General features: G+C 43.9%; 3 protein-coding genes across 4 annotated transcripts; 1 reads left to right on the top strand and 2 right to left on the bottom strand.

Annotated features, from left to right (window-relative positions):
* Positions 1-11,678: 11,678 nt before the first annotated feature.
* Positions 11,679-14,053, bottom strand: MRPL30 (mitochondrial ribosomal protein L30). The gene is made up of 5 exons (XM_066176574.1): positions 13,850-14,053; positions 13,433-13,513; positions 12,830-12,976; positions 11,960-12,033; positions 11,679-11,866 (listed from the first exon to the last, which is right to left on the bottom strand). The coding sequence occupies exons 1-5, from the start codon at positions 14,036-14,038 to the stop codon at positions 11,734-11,736; spliced, it is 624 nt and encodes a 207-aa protein (XP_066032671.1). The 5' UTR covers positions 14,039-14,053; the 3' UTR covers positions 11,679-11,733.
* MITD1 (microtubule interacting and trafficking domain containing 1) lies at positions 13,967-18,300 on the top strand. 2 transcript variants are annotated; one of them, XM_066176572.1, is made up of 7 exons: positions 13,980-14,218; positions 14,395-14,496; positions 14,922-15,058; positions 15,141-15,227; positions 15,901-16,016; positions 16,343-16,403; positions 16,491-18,300. In XM_066176572.1, the coding sequence occupies exons 1-7, from the start codon at positions 14,065-14,067 to the stop codon at positions 16,584-16,586; spliced, it is 753 nt and encodes a 250-aa protein (XP_066032669.1). In that variant the 5' UTR covers positions 13,980-14,064; the 3' UTR covers positions 16,587-18,300. The 2 variants fall into 2 exon arrangements, with proteins under 2 accessions (XP_066032670.1, XP_066032669.1); XM_066176573.1 differs by lacking the exon at positions 15,141-15,227 and having other exon boundaries at positions 13,967-14,218.
* Positions 18,301-19,550: 1,250 nt separating this feature from the next.
* Positions 19,551-21,332, bottom strand: LIPT1 (lipoyltransferase 1). The gene is made up of 2 exons (XM_066177490.1): positions 21,273-21,332; positions 19,551-21,071 (listed from the first exon to the last, which is right to left on the bottom strand). Exon 2 carries the CDS (start codon positions 20,830-20,832, stop codon positions 19,714-19,716), a length of 1,119 nt encoding a protein of 372 aa, XP_066033587.1. The 5' UTR covers positions 20,833-21,071; positions 21,273-21,332; the 3' UTR covers positions 19,551-19,713.
* Positions 21,333-21,818: the final 486 nt, after the last annotated feature.

The following is a 21,818-nucleotide window of genomic DNA, read 5'->3' as shown; positions in this document are numbered from 1 at the left end:
TTGTCACCACTACTGGTGCTGCCAATCCTGCAGATCTCTGAGCTCCACAGGAATCGAATTTATGCAAGCATTAACTATGAAGCTGCTGCTTCATGTTGTGGTAGCAACACCCAAGGGCCTGCAGATCTGCCTGCTGAGTTGGGCAGCATCACCACAAAGGATTATTCATATTTTAAAGTCTATTTAAAATTCCAAGTTATGGAAAATCCACATTTTGGTCCAAATGTTGTTTTAGGGTATCAGCACTTTGCAGGGAATACAGAAAATCTCTGCAGAAGATGAGTTAAAGCTTGATAAATTGGTAGGAAGGAGTAAATAATTAAGGAAAGTTCAACAGTAGCATGCTGCCTTAAGATTTGAGCAAAAGGCTTCCTGACAAATAATGACTTCAGATTTTTGTTCCCCTCTGATCTTTTTCTGGTCACCTTTGACCACATTACTGGAAGTTCCTTTTCTGCCTGATGTAGACAGAGCAACTGCAGTCACACTCCTGGTCACCCTTTTGACCCATGGCCTATTGAAAAAATAAACAAAAACAAACCCCAAAACAACAGACATCTTGCAAAACAAATGATCTAATATCAAGAAACATATCAGAAAAAGCAGAAGCACAGGCAAGAAAAGAGAAAAGCCAAATTAGAGGGCTAAGAACGGTCCAGGGAATCAAAGACCAAGACACCTGCCTGAAACATTGAGGAAGATGCTAGAGTAAAGGATTGAATGGTTTCTTCAAGAGATCCTGTGGGACAACAAAACAACAGGAGACTGACAGGAGGGTTCTGGCAGTCTGCTTGGCAAGGAAAAACCATCTCAGATCAATTAAAATCTTTATCTAACTGGGTAAGTGGCCAAGAGAGAAGCCATGGTTGTGCCATATCATGAGGTCAATAACACTTTCAGCATAAATATGAAGTGCCCTCATAGGCGAAGGGCTTTAAAATAAGTAGAAAAAACACTGGTTATCAGCAGCTTCGGGCCAAACTGGTGAGATTTTCAAGTGGAGCTATAAAAGTCTGTCCTACACCAGTTTCTTTGAAATTTTGGATCAGAAAATTAATGGTGGATGTGAGCTATCAAACCATGGGCTACATGGAAATAGAACCTGAGCACTTCCATTGTGGTTAGAAACTGTGAAAACCAGTCAGGAACCAAAGCACTGAAATTAAACACAGCTACAAAACACTTGATGAGGACAAGAAGTGGTGTAGTGGGTGGGCAACCATCCCACAGAAAGGGCTGGGGATTCTAAATGGAAGCAAAGAAGTTGATGCCAGAGACAGGAGAAATCCAAAATTAGGAATATCTCATTTGGGGGTTATCTTTGTTACAGCACTGTGCATGAAGCTCCTGGGGTAACTCTTCTCTCAGCTATTCAGCTGTCAATCAGTGAGGCTTGGCAACAGTGTTTGAGCCTGTTGCACCAACAAAAATATGCTCAGGACAATCACAACCCTGATGGAAAGTACAGCCTGTGGAAATAACGAATTAGATTTTTTTTTCCCCAAAAAAAGAGAGAAAGCACAGAGTTATGATTTTCTAATATAAAAAAAAAGGGGGGGGGCAATGACCAAAATCCTTCCAATTCCTTTCGAGTGTAAGACAAATAGCAATGAGTTTAGCAGCAGATCTGTTGGATACTTAAAAAAAACTTTCAGGATAATGAAGCAATGCAACATTTCCTGGGTGTTTTAAACAACGTTCAAGACCCACATGTAAAAGTAGCTGTACGTCATATACAAGCACAGAATGGTTTGAGTTTGAAATGATCTTAAAGATCACCAAGTTCCAACTCCCCTGCCATACATAGGGACACTTTCCACTAGACCAGGTTGCTCAGGGCTCCATCCAACCTGACCTTAAACACTTCCAAAGACAGGGCATCCACAGCTTCTCTGGACAACTTATTCCAGTGCCTCACCACACTCACAGTAAAGAATATCTTCCTAATATCTAATATAAACCTGCTCTCTTTGCAGTCATGTTTCATAGGGGAAACGCAATAGGTGTTGTTTAAGGACCTTTCCAGGCTAACACTGCTGAATGAGAATCAGCAGTCAGCAGACGGAAAACAAAATTCAGACAGGAAAGAAAACCCCTGCTGGGGTCCTGTGATTTGGTTTTACAACTGATGTTACTACTGGGAAATCTATTTAAATGTGCTTCCTACAATAAAGAGCAAGCACGAGGGGGAGTCTTTCTCTCTCATCAGCTTGTTAAGCTGTAGGTGGCATGGGCTGGTCCCTCTGGCTCAGGCAGGGATCTGCCTGGAGTCTGGAGTTGGTATGACTGGCTTTCATAGAAACCAGGCAGAGAGACCAATTAAACAACCCCTTCCAGCAGTAACTGAAGCAGCAGGAAAACACTGTCAAAACCAACTCCCTGTCAGAGCCCTAAGCCACGTGGGAGAACAATTTGTTCCAATGGTTGATTCCAAATGCTGCAGCTGGATCTGTTTGAGCCAATGTCTCTCTCTGAGACATGCAGAAAACAGAGGGAAACACCAGCACATCAATGCAGTGCTGAGTAAGTGTGTTTGTTCTGCTTTGTTACCCATTGCAAAAGTGCGCTGGGATTTCCTAGCCAGCAACTTGTCCCATGGATGGCACCTCATATATTGCCCAGGATGGGCACCAGCCTGTGGTTCCAGAGATCCGCATGGAGCCGGTGCTGCAGCTGGGGGTAACTGTTTCTAATGCTTGCCTCCGTTCATTTAATTGCCTTCCTTGAAACTGAATACTCCCGTATTGGATGCACAGGGCCTGCTTTTTCCCATGACAGGATTAAAAGAGATCGTGTTGTAGGATTGCAACCTCAGAGCAGTTTCCCACCAATATCTGTCAAACAAAATCCTTGTGCTTCTCCCAAGCATTTGTTTCTGTGCTTCAGCTTGTCCTAGAAGCAGGGACTTATTGCAACCAAAATTTCTGCTTCTGCACCTCATCAGGATGAGGCACTGTTCCAGTCAGTATGCAGACTCCCACTCATGCCACCATCCCACATTTACTGCTCCTCTGGCCGCACCGACCACCCTCACAGTACTCAAAAAGGATAGTGCAGTCCTACTACAGCTTTTTTACCAGTAGCAACTGGGATTTCCACCCACAGTTTTTTAGGGTGCTTCTCTTTTCCTGTAATATTTTTATGCTGTAACATTTTTATCCTTCACAAACAGCATCACTCCTCCACCTCTACATCCTACTCAGTCATTCCAGTGAGGCTGGCAGTGCTGTATGTCACTGGTTTTCTAGCCTCCACCAAATCTGAGACACCTTCTGTCTCACTTGGTTGTCATTGGGTTCTGACTTGATTTTGAAGTCTCTAGCAGCTCTACAAAAACACTTGTAAATTTGTCATTTCTTCATTGCTTAATGCTGCATTTGCCAAATCTTTGCCATTGTGCTCTATCTATTTTGTCTTTCTCATGTATTGTGTTTTATTTCCCTCATGTTTTTTTCAGAGGCAAACTGAACACCAGCCTTGTCCACCTTGCAGATCACATGAGTGCAAACTAAATACTCCTCTATACTTCTCAGCTTTCCCTTGCTTCTAGTAAAAATGTTCCTCTAAAAGGTCTTCAATTTCCAGTGACACGGGCTGTCTGTGCTACAGCTCAGGTGCAGCCTGCCCCTTCTATGCTGCACCTCTCATCCATGTTTTGCCAGTTCCTCGCATGCCTCAACCATCTACAAATCCCTGCATTTCCCCATGAGGCCATATTGCAGCCTCAGAACACAGACCTTCTCCCAGCATCCAGAGCATCGTGCCTTCCTAACACAGGCTGGGTAACCTCCCACAGCTTAAATGGGCTTTATTGCCATGGGAAGCTTCTGTCAGTCCAGTTTCTCTCCTGAAAACATAACTAGGATCACTCATTTCTTACCCACCCCTTATTGAGCTAATTAGCAATTAGGAGAAATCTTCAAGAGCATGAAAAAACCCACACAGTAAGGATGTGGCTAACCTGAGACTCTTCTGCTGCAGCCCTCAGTCTTCCACAAACACTCAGTTTCCAAGAACTGGAAAAGTTTCTTGTTCCAAAGCAGGCAAGGAGAAATTTGACTCATTTCTCTCCTTTAAATCAGGTTTTATTTTATGAATTCCCTGCTTATTCAGACACCCCTTAGCTGATTCAGATCAAGAAACTAACAAAGTTTTCAAAAGGGTTTGGGTGTGTGCATGGTTACAGAAATCAGAATTATGGATTCCTGTCATAGTAATAAAAATCCTGGCAGCATATTTTTTGTACCTTTCCTCTAAAAATGAAGACAAACTCTAAAAAGGCACAGCTGCGTGCCTGAGCCATAAATGTCATCCAGAGGACCAGATTGTCCCACAGATGTTTGCCCTGAACCACTTAATTGCCAGAGGCAATTCTTCCTTCCTGCCAGACACAGGAGAGAAGAGTGAAGAGTAGCTGCTCCTAGATCTGGTCCTGCAGTGTGGCTTCTGGGGAAACCAAATTGTCCCTCCCCTGTGACTTTTGTGTGTTGTGATCAATGAAGAGCTACTTGCTAATCGATCATGGATACTGCTACTGAATGGACCATTGTGGCCCTTGCTATATGGACTATAGGTGGATGTCCTACACTTACCTCATGCACAAAGTATTTCAGTAGCAGGGCTGTCAGGTTGCTCTATATGGAGGTTGAAGAGCTAGCTGAGCATAAATAAAGTCCCAGGGAATTCAGGTGAATCTGTCTAGGTGTGGCAAAGGAGGTTTCTATAGAGAATATGGGCAGGGAATAAAGTTGTTCATGGTGGGAGTGCCTCAATTACTGTGATGTAGAAGAAGCAAACCAGTACATCCTTTATGTCTCTGCTCCAGAATTAAGGAAATAGTAGCACAGACCATTTGGAGATTAATGGTTTGTGAATCACCTTTGGTGGTATTTTGAATTTTTTAAATGTTACTTGTTTTGAGCCACATCTGTTCTATTCTCCTTCCTGCCAGATGCACTTTCCTCTGTTTCAGCCTTCTTTACACTCAGTCATAATTGCGAGCATGAAGAGCCCACGCATGAGCTGCTGTAACTTTCTGCAGCTGATTCTCTATGGGAAGTATCAACAGTACAGCAAAAACTTACAGAATCTCGCAGTGCAATGACACGGGACGAATTCCCCCGCTAAAAATGTAAAAGAGCTGCTGAAAGAGCAAAACAGCATTTCACACCCACGAAATCAAGCGAGGGGGAGAAGGGGGCCAGGATAAAATTCTGCCGCGGGACTTCTGCCATCCAGTGGCTGTTTTCCTTGCTGCTGCACAGCTCCAGTAGCTTTGAAATCCACACTGTCTGCTAATTTGGGGTTGTTGACCTTTGTTGTCTCTGTGCAAGAGGGGATAACAACAGGGGCCTGGCGTAGTCTCTGCATATCCGAATTCTCAGCAGTTGCAGCTCTGGTCATGTTATTGTTCCTGGATCTTTGCCTGCAAAAATTTGATTAAATCCAGAATCGCATTTTCCCAGTGTCAGCATGTTATTGCTTCCAAGAATTGAAGGGGAGCAGTAATTTTCAGACAAGGTTCCTCCTAGTTCTAAACTGTAAGCAATGGGACTTTAAATTAAATTAAAAGTGATTTCATTTTTTAAATTGTAATTGTATTTTTGCTGTAGAACAGAACCCCTATTGTGTTTCAGAGGATGCACAAGTTGTTAGGTGTTTCTGTTTCTTGTAAAACCAGCGGGGGTGGGAAGTGCACTGAGCCAGCTGTTCCAGAACACTGCCAGCAGATAGAAAGCCCATTTGTCTCCAGGAAGTGCATTGAGAATGTGGGGAGACATCCTGCAGCAAACATGTCAGGTCTGTGATCTTTGTCTAATATTCTTGTAAATGATTCACTGTACCAAAGTCTGTTTCCCATTAGGTGTTAGCATTGCTCCTCTCAGTTGATGTTTGTGTGTTTTCCCTCCTGCAATGGTGTGTTAAGACAACAGATAAATGCAAATAAACTGCAAGTCAAACAATCTGCAAGTCAGATAAATTGTAATAGGTGTAATTGAGGGATGTTTATCTTTGATTTGTAGCTATGGAAAAGCAAGTTGGAGCCAGTAAATAGTGTAGAATTTCAATTGACTCTCATATTTTTTTCTTTACTTTTTTTAAAAATTTGGAATAGAAAACCTGCCTTTTTGAGATGCCTTGCTCCACTGACCATGCAGGCAGCCCAAATCACAAGCTTAGATTAAGACAGCTAAATTTTAGGTAATTAGGGGAGATAAACTGGGCACAAAGTACCAATTCAGCTCACAAGGTACACGTGAGCTAGCATGACCAAGAGGTAATCCCCTCCAGAGCAGGCTGTACATCCCATGACTGCATCTGCTAGCACAAACACCTGCACTAGGATCAAAAGGATGCCATGGGTTTCAGTCACGGATCTGAAAGCATTTTAATAGCATGAGTCACACATTGCATTGGCCTGACATCTGGTTGTAAATACTGCTCTGTGCTGGTTTCAGCTGAAACCAGCACAGGCTCTTACGCTGTTCAGAGCGTTATGGGAATATACTGAATGTTGACACAACTGGAGCTTTGGAGGCAACTGTGAAACCAGACGGTCTGAGCTGTGTAGGTAGGCACTAACTCAGTTGTACATTCTCCCCTTACACCCATGCACAAGCTCATCCCTATTATGGATCCTGGTCTCTGATTGCCAGTTATTGCCAAGCAAGCAGATTTTTTCACAATCAACAAAGCTCCTACTTGGGTACATAAGTTTATGGTGGGAATAGAGTTGCCTTTGAGATGACACATAAGACCATCACAGAAAAAATGGAAGTATGCTGGGTGCATCCAACCCCTGAACCTACTTTTCTCTCTCAGTTGAGAGTTTCCCTCAAAACTCGAACTTCCGAACACTTCTCCACTATAGTCCTTCATTAAAAGGGACTAAATCTGGGACTAATCCATTCAAAGACTTAGATTTAAAACAAGACTCACCTCACTCTCAATCTGCATGCTAGATAACTGCCCTCTGAATGTGAAGAAAAAAGTCTTTTATATCATCTATGTATTGATTTCTAAGGCACCCTTCAGTAAAATTAGTCAGTTCTATCTTTGTTTCACTCTAAACAGATTCAGAAGGATTCAAAATGTCAGCTCAGCCATAATGACCTTTAGAAAAACTAGGTTTGGATTCTAAAAATGAAAGGCAAAGTCATGCATGTCATATTGTTCCTGCATCAGAGAAGACAGCAGAAGAACATGGAGAAATACCATGCTAAGATGGCAAGAGCTGGCAATGGTGAGGGTCTTGCTCCAGCTGTGATTGATTGCTGGTATTACCTTTAAGAGTTACATGCTGGGACAGTGCTGAAGGATAGCCTGGGTGACCATGGGAATGCATTTGGCCTAATACAGGTATGGTCAACCTTCTTAAAAACACAAATCTTACCCTTCTTTTGAAGCAGTCAGAAGAGTGGCAAGGGCCCTGTTTAAAGGCAACCCCCCAAACCTTTTCAGCCAACTCTTTGGCCAAGCTAAGGCCAGTGCCAATCAGGCTAAAGCCAATGCTGACCAGGCTGTCAGCTCCCAGCACCAGGGAAGGACTTGGGTGGGTATCTGCAGTCTGCATGAGCAGACTGCTTTTACACTGTGAAACTGATGATTGCTTCCCAGCACTCCCTTGGGCTTGAGGAGATTAATTGTTCCTATTTCACACCTAGATAAGAAGTCTTGTTTCAAAAAGCACCTTTTTAAACTGAGCACGCTGTAGGCTGCAGCTACGTACCATCAGGTTAATTACACTTTATGCACCACAGGGGCCTAGTTAGTGGGGAATCTCGCTTCATTATTCATGCCTACATTTGTACCTAACTTGTTTGCCAAGTTGTATCCTTATCTGTAAAATCCCTAAACATTTGCTGCATGCATGGGATCTGCCTTTGTAACAGCTCTAGCCCTCTCAGACTTGAGCTTTACCTCATGGATTAAGGGGAAATCCCTACAGGAAATGGATTTTCCCACCCTTGACTCAGCTGGGGAGAACAGGACCACTCACCTTGTACCTGGAAACACTGTGAAGCAGCAGTAATCCTGCTTTCTGCACACTGTCACCTTTACAACAGCAGCTGTGCTTTTTTTTTAAGGTTCTGACAGACAAGGAGGTAGGGCTGGCATTCCTCTTCAGTGCCCAAATGTCTGCCCTTCACACATCTGCTGGCCTTGCCTGCGCCATGAGAAGTGCTTCTGTCCTCTCCATACAGTCACAAAAGAGGTAAATCCTGAGATTAAGGACCAAAATGAACACAGGCAGCCTGTAAGCAACAAAGAGCTCTGGATAAATAGTGGATAATAGTTCTGGTGTGGTGATGTTGCTGTCTCACTTTCAGGCTGGCTAACAGTACCGTAAGTACTGCTAACAAGTAGCCGTGCTGGTGCGCCATGGGACACTGAAGAGCACTTAGCACAAGGCACAGAGATTTTATACAGGATGATAAATCCAGAAAAAGTCCCCAGCTTGGACAAAGGAGTAACACCTCAGAGGTTGAGTTTTGTCAGCTTTGAAACCCTTCACATGTATAAAGTCAAGCGTGATAATGCTGTAAGCACTGCAGAAAGCTAAACACATCCCAGTCCCTACGTTCATGCGGAATATTCCTTAGTATGCACTAAAAGGAACAGAGTAACAAGATTTGGTTAGCTTTCTGACAGGTTTTTCTTTGAAGCGTGGCAAATACCATGACATTTGTCAGCTGCAAGGAGCAAAGGTGGGTTCTCCCCCTCCTCTCTCCATTCCATTTGTTTTGTGGTTCTATATCCACCTACAAAAAGCAACCTATCCTGGTTGCCTATCCTGGTAACTCTGAGGTATTATTTACTGATGAAGTAGCAGCTTTGTTCACGTGTTTCTTTCACCCTCATTCCAGGTGGGCTCCCAAGCTATAATGCAGGAGTCAACACTGTCCAGACCTACGACAAAATGGATATTGGCAAAACACACTACTATGCCAACAATGTGGATACAAGAGCCAGGTTTTATAAGAGAAATGGATATTGAGATCTCTGAGTAATGATTAGATTTGAGGCCCTGGTTGCATACTTTGCTTCTAATTAAAAACATTCTAGATTTAGCCTCCCTAGAAACAGTAAGAACGGGGGAGGACAATGAAGCCAGGAACAAGTAAAAACTTGCAATGGGTTTTTTACAGGTAAGGCTGTAAAAATAACCTAACAGGTAACACAGCTAATGTAACTTAACCTTTTGCCTTTTTCATCTTACTTCATGAGAATATTCAATATTTTCATCTGCACCTGCAGTTTCTCAAGCAGCAGATCAATTCTGCAAGGAAGTTGTAGCATTACTTAACAAGATTTTATCCACCTTACGTTTTAGCTGTCGCTACACGTGTCTAACAGCTGTACAGAACAGCAGTGCTGGCTGTTGAGAGAGGCTGAGCTGTTCTTGTCAGAGGCTTTCAACACCCAACTGGACAAAGCACTGAGCAACCTCATCTGACCTCAGTGCTGGCCCTGTGCTGAGCAGGAGGTTGGACTAGAGAGCAAAAAGGTACCTTCCAACTTCAATTTTGGAATCATCTTAAGTCAGTCGTTTGTTCCCTACACAAAAAGGCAATGCCTCTTATCTGTGCTTCACAAAGATCTACACAGAGCCTTTCAAAGCTCCCTTACTGAAAAGGTGTGGACACACACTGTGTTTGTGCACCCTGCTGGTTCAAGTCTTAGGGTTGAGAGCAAGTCTTTAGAGAATGTATACAGAGAAGGTTTGGGATAGCAGACTAACTGTATGAGAGTGGTCCTTGGGGGAAATGCCACTTCAGAAACACCCAAACATACACATATATTAAAAAGGTTTGAAAAAATACAATTTTCTTTTTCATTGGAACCGTCAGCTTGTCAATTAAACATCTCTGTAAACATCTCCTGTAGCTGAATCTTAGTCAGATATAACAGGTACTATGTATTTTCCCTTCTCTCTATGTGGGAGCTTGCTATTAGCTCTGCTTTAGCTTCGATAGTTTATCAGACACTTGTTAAGCTGGGAGCGGTACCAAGCCTTTCCATTAACACAGTCCCTCCGGGATACCCTGCAGCACTTTTGTAGGCTGCAGCGCCAGAGGTCCATATGCACATCCATACGCAGAGCCCTCTGCTGGAAGCTCCCCAGGCTGCAGTGCCACGGACACGAACCCCAAACAAGCCTGGCAAGGCTGAGCCAGCCTGGCTCTGGTGCTCTGGGACACCGAGCCAGGCACGAGTCTTATTATTTGCTATGCATCAGCAGCAAGATCCATTTGCCTAATTTTTTGTGGCCTAGAACTTGCACCATCTCTTTAAAGAATGCCCTGTGCCTCGGATGCACTACACACATCCTTCAAAAGGGCTCAAATTCCAGCTAGTACTTCCCTGTGGGAATACGATCAACACCTCACAGAGACTGCAGTGATAACACACTGCAGCACATGATGCTGAGAAGATGCTGGAAGAAAGGAGGGAGGTGAGAAAAGCAACATTAATTTATCTGAAAAATGATTACATTATCTAAAAAGTGATTAATTTATCACATTTTCCATGCTATTTTATTTCAGCTTAAATTCTCATTTCTGCCTTCAGCCTGGCCATAGGGGCCATTACACTCAATGCCACTACCACAGCCTATCTTTTCTCTCTGCACAGTGCATCCAGCTTTTATGTCCCTGTACTGAGATCTCTCTTCCTTTGAACTCCTACAGGTGTTTACTCTTCTCTGCGAGCAGGCAGAAAGGATAAACACTAATTTTCAGCCACTGCATCTCTCTGATGCTCTCACAGCATGCAGTCATTAATATTAACTCCTCTTCAGTGTGTTCAATGTGGGAGAGGCTCACAGCGTGTTAAATTACAGAATTTATCCTGGCTGGAATGCAAACTACTTTATCATTTGATACAGCAGCAGCTTGCTAACTTTGGCCACAGTTCTTAAAACTGTAAATAAAACTACACACACTGTAGTATTTTATAAGCTTGCAGCCCACAATTCTATCTCACATCAGAGGTTTGCTTCAGGGTCTCTACATTTCTAACATCTGCCATTTTAGAAAAGGAAAAGCATTCACTTTCACATAGACGGCAGCTCTTAGGCTATTTTCACTGAACACTTAGGATCAGGGGATACATATGAAGACAGCAGGTTTCCTAAAATTAAACAACCAACCAAGAGGTGAATAACTCCTGTTAGTCCCAAATGGAGAGTTCATCTGTTTTGCAAGCTACAGTAGAAGCCAGATGACAGACTGTTTGCTAGGGAAAAAGCGTGAGATCTGGATAACTGTGGTAAATCACCCTCTGTGGACAGCCAGTCAATTCTCATGTGACTACTAAACAGAGGGCATTCCAATTACAATTCCTTCCTCTGTGCAGTGGAAGTCCTGCAGTATTGCTGTAAATCTTTACTGCTAGCTGTGAAATGTCCTCACCATCATCAGCGAGATCTATTCTACTCACTTCTCTGCTTATTTGACTTTATAAACAAAGTTTTCTCACAGTTAGCCAAAAACTGCAGCAATCTAGCCACAAAATTAAAACACAAAGACAGAGAGCCTATAACTCATTTAATATTTCAGGTAACTACTAACAACATTGAATTTCATATCTGTACACCTGCAATCCTTCTTTAAGCATCAGTATCACCTTTGCCATCCATACCGGAGTAAGAATCTTTACATTTTATACACAAACTCTTAGCTGGGGATTTAAAGTATTTATTTTATAAAATCTATATCCAACCAGTACACCTTATGGCTTAATTTCTTTCTGCTCCACAGGTTTCAGGCGCTTTTTAATGACAAGCTCTCCCTTGGTTGTCAGATAGGTGCTGGACACTTCCTCTTCTGTTGGCAGCCCGTGGGGTAGTTTCAGTGGCTGTATTCTACAGGCAAAAGAGTTTGCTTAGTGAAGTCCCGTGACTAGAAGGGAATTACATTAAATGTTCCAGATATAAATAAACAAATAGTTAACAAACCTTATCAGATGTTTAACAACTTTCAGTCTGGAATTCACAGAAGGGATATTTTTGTGGAGTCTTGGCTGATGTGCCTACATAAGGGATAAAACAAGCTTTACAAATGTGTTGCCAAATCCCAAATCTTTGTTCAGTGAACTTTGCACACTATCAGTAAAAAAATAAACCACATTTGCAAATATAAAGATTTTGAGAAGTGCCATGCATCAAGAACATACATAAAAATATGCAATCAAAACTTGACTCCAGTAAAAAGACAAGGTTATCTTCATTCTGATTTCACTATAAATGTATTTTTCTTCCAACTGTTAAAAATACTATAAATGTAAATACAAGAGTTTAGGGGAAAACTGCTTTCTTCAGTTATAACTTAAATTGATCAAGCACACTTTTTTTTCTCTGCAATATAGCACTGACTAGACAAATCTTTGCACAATGCGCAGTTGGCCTGAAAAACTCAGAAAAACACATCTTTGACACAAATTTTAGAGTCTTGAATTTGGAAGCCTTTCCATTGATAAGCGAGTTTTATTTACCTTCCTACAATTTCTGAATAATATGACCCACAGAGACCTGAATTCAAAGTATTTACAAACCTATTTCTATTGTTTTAGAATAATTCTCAGGGCAAAGTTCTCCTCAGGCAATGCAACCACAATACCACACAGAGATATTCTGAATTCCCACTGAAAGCCCATTTGCCACAAACATTCCCCTCTACTCTTAAACACATCATCACCACCTCAGACTGCTGTATGGCTGCTATGAATGTAATTCTGGTTTGTGACCGCAAAATGGAGGTCCTTATAAAACCCACCACCTTAGTGCTAAATTTCTGACATACACAAGTATAAAAACCAACAATCATACTTTATCCAGTCCCAGATCACGTATTATCTTCTTTTCCCAATACGGGCGACCAATGACACTTTTTATTCTTGTAATAACGTGGATTTTGTGGGGCTCCTCAGGGTCACCTCCATACTTTTTGTGATCTTCAGGTCGTGGCTGAAATACCTAGAATAAAAAGTTCACAAAACCAGAGGTTCTTTCCCTAAATATCTGGTCAACAGCACTGCAGTTAACTACTGTCTAAAACATGGTTCAACCTTGTAAAAAGTCTTACATATTTTTCTTTTCAGGGGGCCAAAGCACCAAAAAAATGACCTCAAATTTAGCTTTTATAACATGAAGTCAAACATATTTCTATGCCGGTTTGCTGACAAATATAGTAACTCTTGAGTTTAGCCACACAAACGGCACAGAAAAACCTGGACAACGCCCTGCACCAGCACAACACCTAATTCACGTGCACTTTATCAGGGAGCCAGTGCTCAGCCTCTGGATGGCAAGTTTTTCACAGGCTTTAAGAATGCTTTTAGGGAAAAGAGTCAACTGACACCAGATGGTATCTTGCAAAAAATAAACTAAAACCATAAATGTAAAAATGTACAGTGCAAGTCAAGCTCATACCGAGTCTGGAATTGTCGACCTGGTAAAGTGACAACGAACCCACACCGGGGACGCCATCCCCTCCACCCTCTTGCCCAGCACCTGCAAAAAGAGAAGGGCGTAACTTGTCTGCAAGTTATGCAAGAAGCTGTATTTCCTTATAGCTCCGAATACTTGCGAACAGATGACACCGCTACGAGTCCCAGCCCCACCCGGATCCCCACCCTTCCCGCGGCAGCGGAGCCCCGAACAGGATGCCCCACTGGATCAACCCCCACGAGACCCCGCTTGGAGCCTTTTCCCAGAACCGCATCTGGATCCCCACTTTCCGGGAGGCTGCAAGCCTCAGCCCCGGCCCAGATCTCTCCATAGATCCCCGCCTGGGTTCCCCCTCCCCCGGGATTCCCGACACACCCGACCCCCACCCCAGCTCCTCACCTTCCCGATGCCTGCAAGGCCCAGGCCCGCCCGGCCCGGCGCTGCCGCCATCTCGGTGCGCACGCTTCGCTCCGTCCGGACACCGGTGCAGCGGCACTTCAGTTCCGAGCGGGCGGAAGAACAAGGGTGAGACACCTCCCCGCCGTTCCCCTGCGCAGTCCCCGTTCCCCGTCCCGCTCCCGCCGCCATCCCGGTCCGCGTCCCCGTCGCGGTCCATGTCGCGGGCGGGCAGCGATGGCTATGCCGCGCTGGAGCGGGCCGGGGCGGAGACGGTGAAGCGGGCGGTGCAGCTGGATGTGGCGTGCCGGTTCCAGGAGTCGCTGGTGTGTTACCAGGAAGGCATCGACCTCCTGCTGCAGGTGGTGAAAGGTACCGGGCTGGGCCCCGCCGTCGGCGCTCGGGGTGGCCCTGGGGACACACGAGCAGTGTTGGAGGGAGGGGGAGCTGGCGGTCTCCTCCCGGGAGAGCCGGGCCAGGCAGGGCTCGGGGGGGGAGGGGGGGCGGCCCCTGTGTTTAACCGGCCCGTGACTTCTTGTGATTCACAGCCACGACAGATGAGGCGAAAAAGCACCGCTACCGGCAGAAGATATCGGAGTACATGACCAGGGCCGAGGACATTAAAAAACACATTGAGAAAGAGAAACAAGGTAACCAAGAGGAGGGAGTCAGGCCCTTCCCGGTGATGCCAATGACCAGGACACGAGGCAAAGGGCAGAAACTGATGCACAGGAAGTTCCACTTGAATATGAGGAAGAACTTCTTTACTATGCGGGTGACCGAGCACTGGAACAGATTACACAGACAGGGTTGGAGTCTCCCTCTCTGGAGATACTCAAGAACTGTCTGGACACAATCCTGTACCATGTGCTCTGGGATGACCCTGCTTGAGCAGATGTCCCACTGTGGTCCCTTGCAACCTGACCCGTTCTGTGATTCCGTGAGCTGTCTCGTACCCGATGTACCCGTTTGCTTTTAATTTTCTCTTGTTACGCGAATGTTTGATGGGCAAGGTGGTTTAACATGGAAATTATGTCCTGACCTTTAGTTAAAAAGAGATTTACTTTCCTTTCAGATGGCAAATACCATAAGCAAATCAGGATAGAAGAAAATGCAACAGGTTTTGGCTATGAAAAGCTTTTCCACGAGTACCTCACTGAGATTGTTTCTGAAGTTTGGGTGGAGGACCCATACATTCGGCAGGTTCATCAGGCAAGTAGATATTTGGTGTAACTGATACAAATGTAGCCACTAGAGAAATTCCAAGCTGCTTAATTAAACAAAACTTTTTCAGTTGTATAACTTTCTACGATTCTGCGAGATGCTAGTTAAGGGGCCGTGCAAGGTGAAAACAATCCACCTCCTCACTTCCTATGATGAGGTAAGTGTCTAGATTTTGGGTTCTATTTCCCTGTACTCAGATGATGCCACATGCAAAACAAAATATAAAAATACAGACTTGTTCCAACTTACCAGGGCTTGATATGCTCAGGGTGTGATGCTTTCAGCAGAAAACACAGATTAAGAGAAAAATAAAAACGTGATAGTTGAACATAAGTAATTTTGTAAGTTTGGAGTTTTCTGGTTAACAAATTCTGGGTAAACAGAATCTTAAATTGAAATTTCTGTGAAAGTTTTGTTGTGGAAAATGTCATAAAAACCAAAGCATCTGTTGAGACAAGGGGTATTTTTTGTTCTTCTGACATCTGTATTTGTCATTTTAGAGGCTTTCATGAGCTGAAATCTCTCAAACTACCACTGCACTTATTTAAACTATTACCAGACTTATTTTGGCACAAATAGTACATATCTAGTTTCAAAGGGCTGAGAGTGAGCTCCTCCTCCAAATCCCTCAGCAAGTATACCTGGAGTCTGTCTGCTTTTTATCTTGTCTTTGAAACTGTTAATCTGCCTTCATCCAAGTTACTTTCTTTTGGTTTACTTTGATACTGAAAAGGTTTTGTGCATGAGTTTAAGAAGTGGTGACCAGAAGTAGAACAAAGAGTTTAAAAAAGAAAAAAGAAACCCTATCACATTATTTTTACTTTTGATAGGGTAGTGGGAGGAGTCAACAGATGACTGCCTTGGAAGAAATAAAAAAGTCATTGAGTAATTATGGAGTAACACTGAATATTGACTTCTCGTCTTCAATACATGATCGAGAAATCAGGTGGGTGATATAAAAAAATGACCAAATGTCAGTTATTTGAAGTCAAACTATTTAACCCTAACTTCTGAGATAACTACCGCTGTAGTTAACAAAGTAAAAGGCAGTGGCCCTCACTGGATGTAATCAGCCCTCTGTAGTTTCATATTTTCTAATTGTGGATATAATCTTAGTCGTATCTATACAGAATGGTGCCTTCTGTGGTTCACACAGGTATTGGTGACACTAGGAAATAACTGTGATTGAAGCAAGGAGCTTGTGCATCATGTGGATGTACCCTTTTTATTCAGCATACTCACAGTATTCAAATTTGTGCATTTTTAAAACAGATTCAACAATGGGTGGATGATTAAGATTGGAAGGGGTCTTGATTATTTTAAGAAACCACAGGTAAGGATGCTTTGACTTCTTTAATTAACTTAAAATGAGCTCTTCTACAGTATATGCTCAACATGACAATTCTGTTCATTTCTGCAGGGTCGTTTCAGCATTGGATACTGTGACTTTGACTTGAGACCTTGTCATGAAACAACAGTGGATGTCTTTCACACTAAACACACAAAGAAAATGTGATCAGAAATGACTGGTTTTAATAAGTGTTTTCATAAGCATAAAAATGTAAGACTGAAAGATGTTGCTTGACTCCAGCTGGTTGCCCACAGAAGCAACTCTTCTAAGTACTTAGTGCAGCACAGCTTTTATAATCTATATGTGTAAGAATATTTGAGACTTTCCAGTCTGAGAAAACAAACCTGCATGATTCCTTCATTGTACTTCTTCTGTAATCTTAATTAACACAATCCATGTTGAAATTTTATCTTGATTTCATATCAGACCCTCAAGAGTGTCTTTCAAAAGCCTCTTTACTGTCATTTCTGATTTTACTGTTGATTTTGTCTTGAGCCTGTTTTGAATTTTATATCTTTAACTGACCACCTCATAATCATTGGAAGCTGGGCTGCCACATGTCCTCTTTTATAAGCAGTCTTATTTATTTCCTTTAACTCCTGTATTCTAGTAATGACTACTATTTTTCTGGGGTTTTGTAAATCCTATGATAGTTTATTTCCCAGACTTTACTAGTAATTCCAAATTTTGCATTCCATTTTCCAAGCCCTTTGCCTACAAACATGGTAGTGTTCATTACACAGTCAGTTTAGGGTTGTCTTATGTGTCTCTGAATAATGCATATTGGACTGGGAATGCTGCAAACAGCTGTATTCTCTTCCCTGTCATTCCTACATGTTCTTTTACTCCATGATACAGGTCATGTACCTGATACCCATCCTTTGCATTAAGTGGGGAAAAGATGTGTGATCCTCTCCCAGTCTTACTCTCAGTCATTTAAAGTCCAATGACTGGTTTTTCATGCCTCTCTCAACTGCAGTAAGCTATTTTGCTACTACTAAGGTAGTCCCCTAAAAAGAATAAATTTATGTTTTTTCAGAAAGGGGATACCTTGAGTATCTCAGTTGGTCAGAGCATGGTGTGAATAATGCCAAGGTCATATGTTTTATCCCTGTAAGGGCCATTCACTTAAGAGCTGGACTTGATCCTTCTGGGTCCCTTGCAAATCAAAATATTCTGTGATTCTAAGCAATATGCTCATTAGAATAAATACAAAGTCTTCCCTTGTCATTCCTTCAGCCTTTGGAAACCAGAAAGTATTTTTTTTTTTCCTTAAACAAGAGTCCTTTTGTAAGCAAGAATCTGCCTAAGTCATACATTGACATAAAGAACAGGCAGTGGCCTCTTTTTCAGGTCCCATCAAAATCTTTTCAGCCTCAGGACTGACACGTGCCTTACAACTTCTGCCTTGTAGTACGGTAGGCCTCTATATTCTAGTCACACGTTTATTGCTAGAACTTTGTTTCTTTTTCCTGATGGTTAGTGTATTCCATTATTTTCTTTTCTTAATGTGCTTTATTATTTAATTTTCTGTCATCTAATGCTGCTGTTCTTTTCCTCTGGCTTCTAACAACAAATCTATTCCACAGCAATCAATAAGAAATGGAGCTGGTCTTTGCCTTGTTTTATGGGTCACAATTTGCCAATGGTCTGCCTTCTTTATCCTTTCTCATAATATTTCAGCTTTACAGTGTTGCATCAGCAAAATGAATAATATGTGTGCCACAGAGCTGTGTGCTTTTAGTCGTTCCCCCAAACATTCCATAGGAGCTCCCTGGCTTGCTGCTGTGATAGGAAGTTTCTAGTCACTTGTAAATTTTATTCAGTTGTGTATAATATATGCCTATTTTTAATGGGAATAAAGGTTATTTTTTTATTATTTGTAGCTTCAGTCATCTGTTTGATTTCTTCACAACATCAGGAAATTCAAGGAAGCTGTGTAATGCTTCACAGATCCAGCCATGTTCTGGAGAAAGCTCACTGTAAATACAGTAATTTCCCAAATGTGAAGCTGTCTGTCTTTTAACCTGGTCCAGAAATTTCAAACATAGAAAATCACAGAATTAACTAGAGAAGACCTTTGAGATCATCGAGTCCAACCTATGATCCAGCATCACCTTATCAACTAGACCATGACACTGAGTGGCACAGCCAGTGTTTTCTTAAACACCTCCAGGGATGGTGACTCCATCACCTCCCTGGGCAGCCCATTCCAAAGGCCAATCACTCCTTCTGTGAAGAATTATTTTCTAATGCCCAGCCTAAACTTCCCCTGGTGCAGCTTAATGCTGTGTCCTCTTGTCCTGTCACTGGCTACCCGGGAGAAGAGCCCGAACCCCATCTGGCCACAGCCTTCTTTCAGGTGTCCTGACCTAATCAAAACTGCACGCTTACTCTTCAACAACAGTCAAATACATCTTGAGCCTTTCTTTCATAATTTTACTCTCTATATAGCTGTTATTTAATATTAAAACTCTCACCTTCAGTTCATTGTTGCCTTTTAAGGGAAAATCTGCCGGTGGTAATGTAGGGAACCTCTTTCTTCTAGATCTGTATTTGCATTTCCAAATGTTTAGCTTTGATCCCAGTACCCATGGCAGCAGGGAATCCTGGCTTTATGCCAGGCACAAGAACAGAGGAGGCCCATGTGGCCTCTGTCCCAGTTAGCCTCTCCTGCCTTCATCACATAAACCCCCACACTGAACTTCCTAATCTTCCCCTCCTCTTGCCCATGCATGGACAAAAGCCCTACCCAGGGTGGACCGACAGTGATTCACTACCCAGTGGTGAGCTGAGCTCACTACAGTGCTTGTACAGCAGAGGCACAGGGACACCAGCACTCTGCAAGAAAGGACTTTCAGTCAGAAACCAGGGAACATCCCTCTCCACACAGCTCACTGGCTGCAACATGGTCTTTGGGCTACTGTCCACAAGGAGCAGGATGCAGGCTGGGGCATGCAGTGCAGCAGCGCAACACCAGTTTTACACCCACCCCATTCCATTTGTGTCAGCCATTTGTACTTTGCTACAGGGCAAATTTGGGATGCCCCCACCATCTTTCCTGGTTCAAGCAGCAATTATGTCTTGTCAGCAGTGGTTTCAATCCTACAGTTTGGGAACATCGGGTGCAGGCAGTGTGAAATTTAATTGTAATATTAAACAAAAGCACAAGATCGAACAGTTTGTTTTCTACAAGTTGAATTTTTCTCTTACTAGTGAATGTTTTAATTTTGTTTCCAATACATTAAATTAAAAAGCAGCAGAAGTTTAACTTACATTTTCAAAATGCAAGTCACATTAACCTTATCATATTCTCACATAGTAGACTCCACCTGCTGTGCAACTCATCATCCTGTGGACACACCTTTAGCAATGTTGTCACTAGCATAGTGATTTCATTTGGGCAAAACTTACTGCCAGTAAGACTCTTAACCAGTTCACTGTACAGTTCTGCCGGCAGCCACTGTTCTGGCAGATCAATGTTACAGGCTTCAATCCTTCCATGCTTTACATCCATATCTACTTTAACGTCAAGAACAGAATCTTTGTAGGCCATGTTAAGACATGTGCTAACACTGAACTTTGGTGTCTTTCCATAAACCCATTCCCAGGTTTGTAGTTCTTTAGTTTTGTTACTAATTCCAGGAAGCAGAGTCTCATCAGCTGGATTTATTAAGGTGATATGGTGATCTATCTGGTGTTGCACAGCATACTCTCTAGCAATGGCATCCAGGAGTATCTCAGAAGTTAAACTAGCATCCTCTTCAAAAAGATTTTTCACTGAGGCAGGCACGCTAGGAGTGGCATTACTCTTTAGCCCTTTATAAGGACTTTTTAGCACAGAAGATAAAACAAACTTATCTGCATTACAGAGTAAGGTACAGTGGTGATAAGCACTTGTCCTTCCCAGCTTTGCAGCAGTGCCTGAGATTTTGTATTGGCTGTTTAGCAAGATGTCGTATCTGTCAGTGACGTGTACATCTAACTGGGGTCGCAAGGCTTTCAGTGCCTTCACAACGAGCTTCAGGTTTCCCATTCGTTCATATTTTTTTCTGGTTGTGAAGAAAGTCAAATTGACATTACCTAGGTCATGGTAAACTGTCCCTCCTCCACTTCTTCTCCTGGCTAGTTTTATATTTTTTTGCCTCAACAGCCTGAGGTTGCATTCCTGCCAGGGATTCTGATGTCTCCCTATTACCACAGCAGGGGAATTTCTCCAAAGGAAAAGGATCTGTTGCTTCTCTAAATCCATGTGGTCATGGATCCAGTCTTCCACAGCTAGATTTTGGTAAACATCATTAGAAACTGACTGGATAATGAGGCCTCCACCAGCTGCGCTCCAGAAGCAAGCTTTCGGAGTCCTGAGGACGCAGGACAGCCAAAGGCAGTTTTTTAATGACTGGAGTACCATGTTTTTAATAACTGGACAGCGGATGGAAGGAACGCCTGCTCTGCTAATGCTGAATGCGGCAGAAGCGCAGCCGGCTCCTGCGACAGAACTGAAACGCCAGTGGCGGGCATGAGACAGTCAAGCTCTTCCCACAGCAGCAGGCGCGTTCCAAGGCATGGCGCTCCTCCGGTGACGCCGCTCGGACCCTGGCGGGAGCCTCCGGGGCTCTCAGAGCAGCTGCTCCTCGCAGTCCCTGGTGCCTGAAAGACCAAAGGAAGAAACGGAATGTGTATTTTCCCCTCACTCAACGCAGCCTCGCTAATGCGGTTTCAATTTGCGTAGGACAGCTTTGTTAGGGTTTTCTGCCTTCTTTTCCAGGGGGTTCTTGGCGGGGCGTCCCCTCAGTCCCCGAGGCCGCGTCCCCGCCCGCACAGCCCGGCCGGGCGCCCTGCGCTACTCACGGCGGTGAGCGGAGCGGGCCCAGCGCCCGTCCCCGTCCCTGCGGGCTCCTCGGAGCCAGCGGCCTCGGGAGCGCCTTCCGCTTCCCGGGTGAGAGGTGCTGGGGCGGGCGCTGCGCCTGCCCTGCGGCCCGGGGGGGCTGAGGGCGGCGGCCGGGCAGGGTGGGGGCGGCCGGGCAGGGTGGGGGCGGCGGGCTGCGGTCGGGGCTCGGGGAGTGCCCGGGTCCCGCCTGTCCCAGCGCTGCCGCGGCACTGGGCGGGGGACGGAGCTGGGGAGAGCGAGAATGACCAGGTCACAGAACCGGTCGGGTTGGAAGGGACCACAGTGGGTCATCTGGCTCAACCTCCTGCTCAGGCAGGGTCATCCCAGAGCACGTGGCACAGGATTGTGTCCAGACGGTTCTTGAATATCCCCAGTAAGGGAAACTCCACACCCTCTCTGGGCAGTGCGTTCCAGTGCTCGGTCACTGCCACTTGCAAAGGTCTTCCTCATGCTCGGATAGAGTTTCCTGTTCATCAGTTTCTGGCTATTGCTTCTCATCCTATTGC

This window comes from Chamaea fasciata, unplaced genomic scaffold (assembly GCF_029207755.1).
Source record: "Chamaea fasciata isolate MVZ Bird 193981 ecotype frontalis unplaced genomic scaffold, bChaFas1.0.hap1 SCAF_2, whole genome shotgun sequence".
In the NCBI taxonomy this organism is placed as follows: domain Eukaryota; kingdom Metazoa; phylum Chordata; class Aves; order Passeriformes; family Sylviidae; genus Chamaea; species Chamaea fasciata.
Note: the sequence above shows the minus strand (reverse complement) of the source record. Positions and strands in the feature narration are given on the sequence as shown.

Bases quoted from the DNA above. Each gene is read 5' to 3' on its own strand.
- MRPL30 (XM_066176574.1), bottom strand. From the start codon at position 14,038: ATGGCGGCGGGAGCGGGACGGGGAACGGGGACTGCGCAGGGGAACGGC. The intron at 13,514-13,849 runs GTGAGGAGCTGG...CTCTTTTTGCAG, and splicing joins GCCTTGCAGGCATCGGGAAG to GTGCTGGGCAAGAGGGTGGA. The intron at 12,034-12,829 runs GTATGATTGTTG...TCCCTTATGTAG, and splicing joins GTGATCTGGGACTGGATAAA to GCACATCAGCCAAGACTCCA.
- MITD1 (XM_066176572.1), top strand. From the start codon at position 14,065: ATGTCGCGGGCGGGCAGCGATGGCTATGCCGCGCTGGAGCGGGCCGGG. The intron at 15,059-15,140 runs GCAAGTAGATAT...AAACTTTTTCAG, and splicing joins ACATTCGGCAGGTTCATCAG to TTGTATAACTTTCTACGATT. The intron at 16,404-16,490 runs GTAAGGATGCTT...TCATTTCTGCAG, and splicing joins ATTATTTTAAGAAACCACAG to GGTCGTTTCAGCATTGGATA.
- LIPT1 (XM_066177490.1), bottom strand. From the start codon at position 20,832: ATGGTACTCCAGTCATTAAAAAACTGCCTTTGGCTGTCCTGCGTCCTC.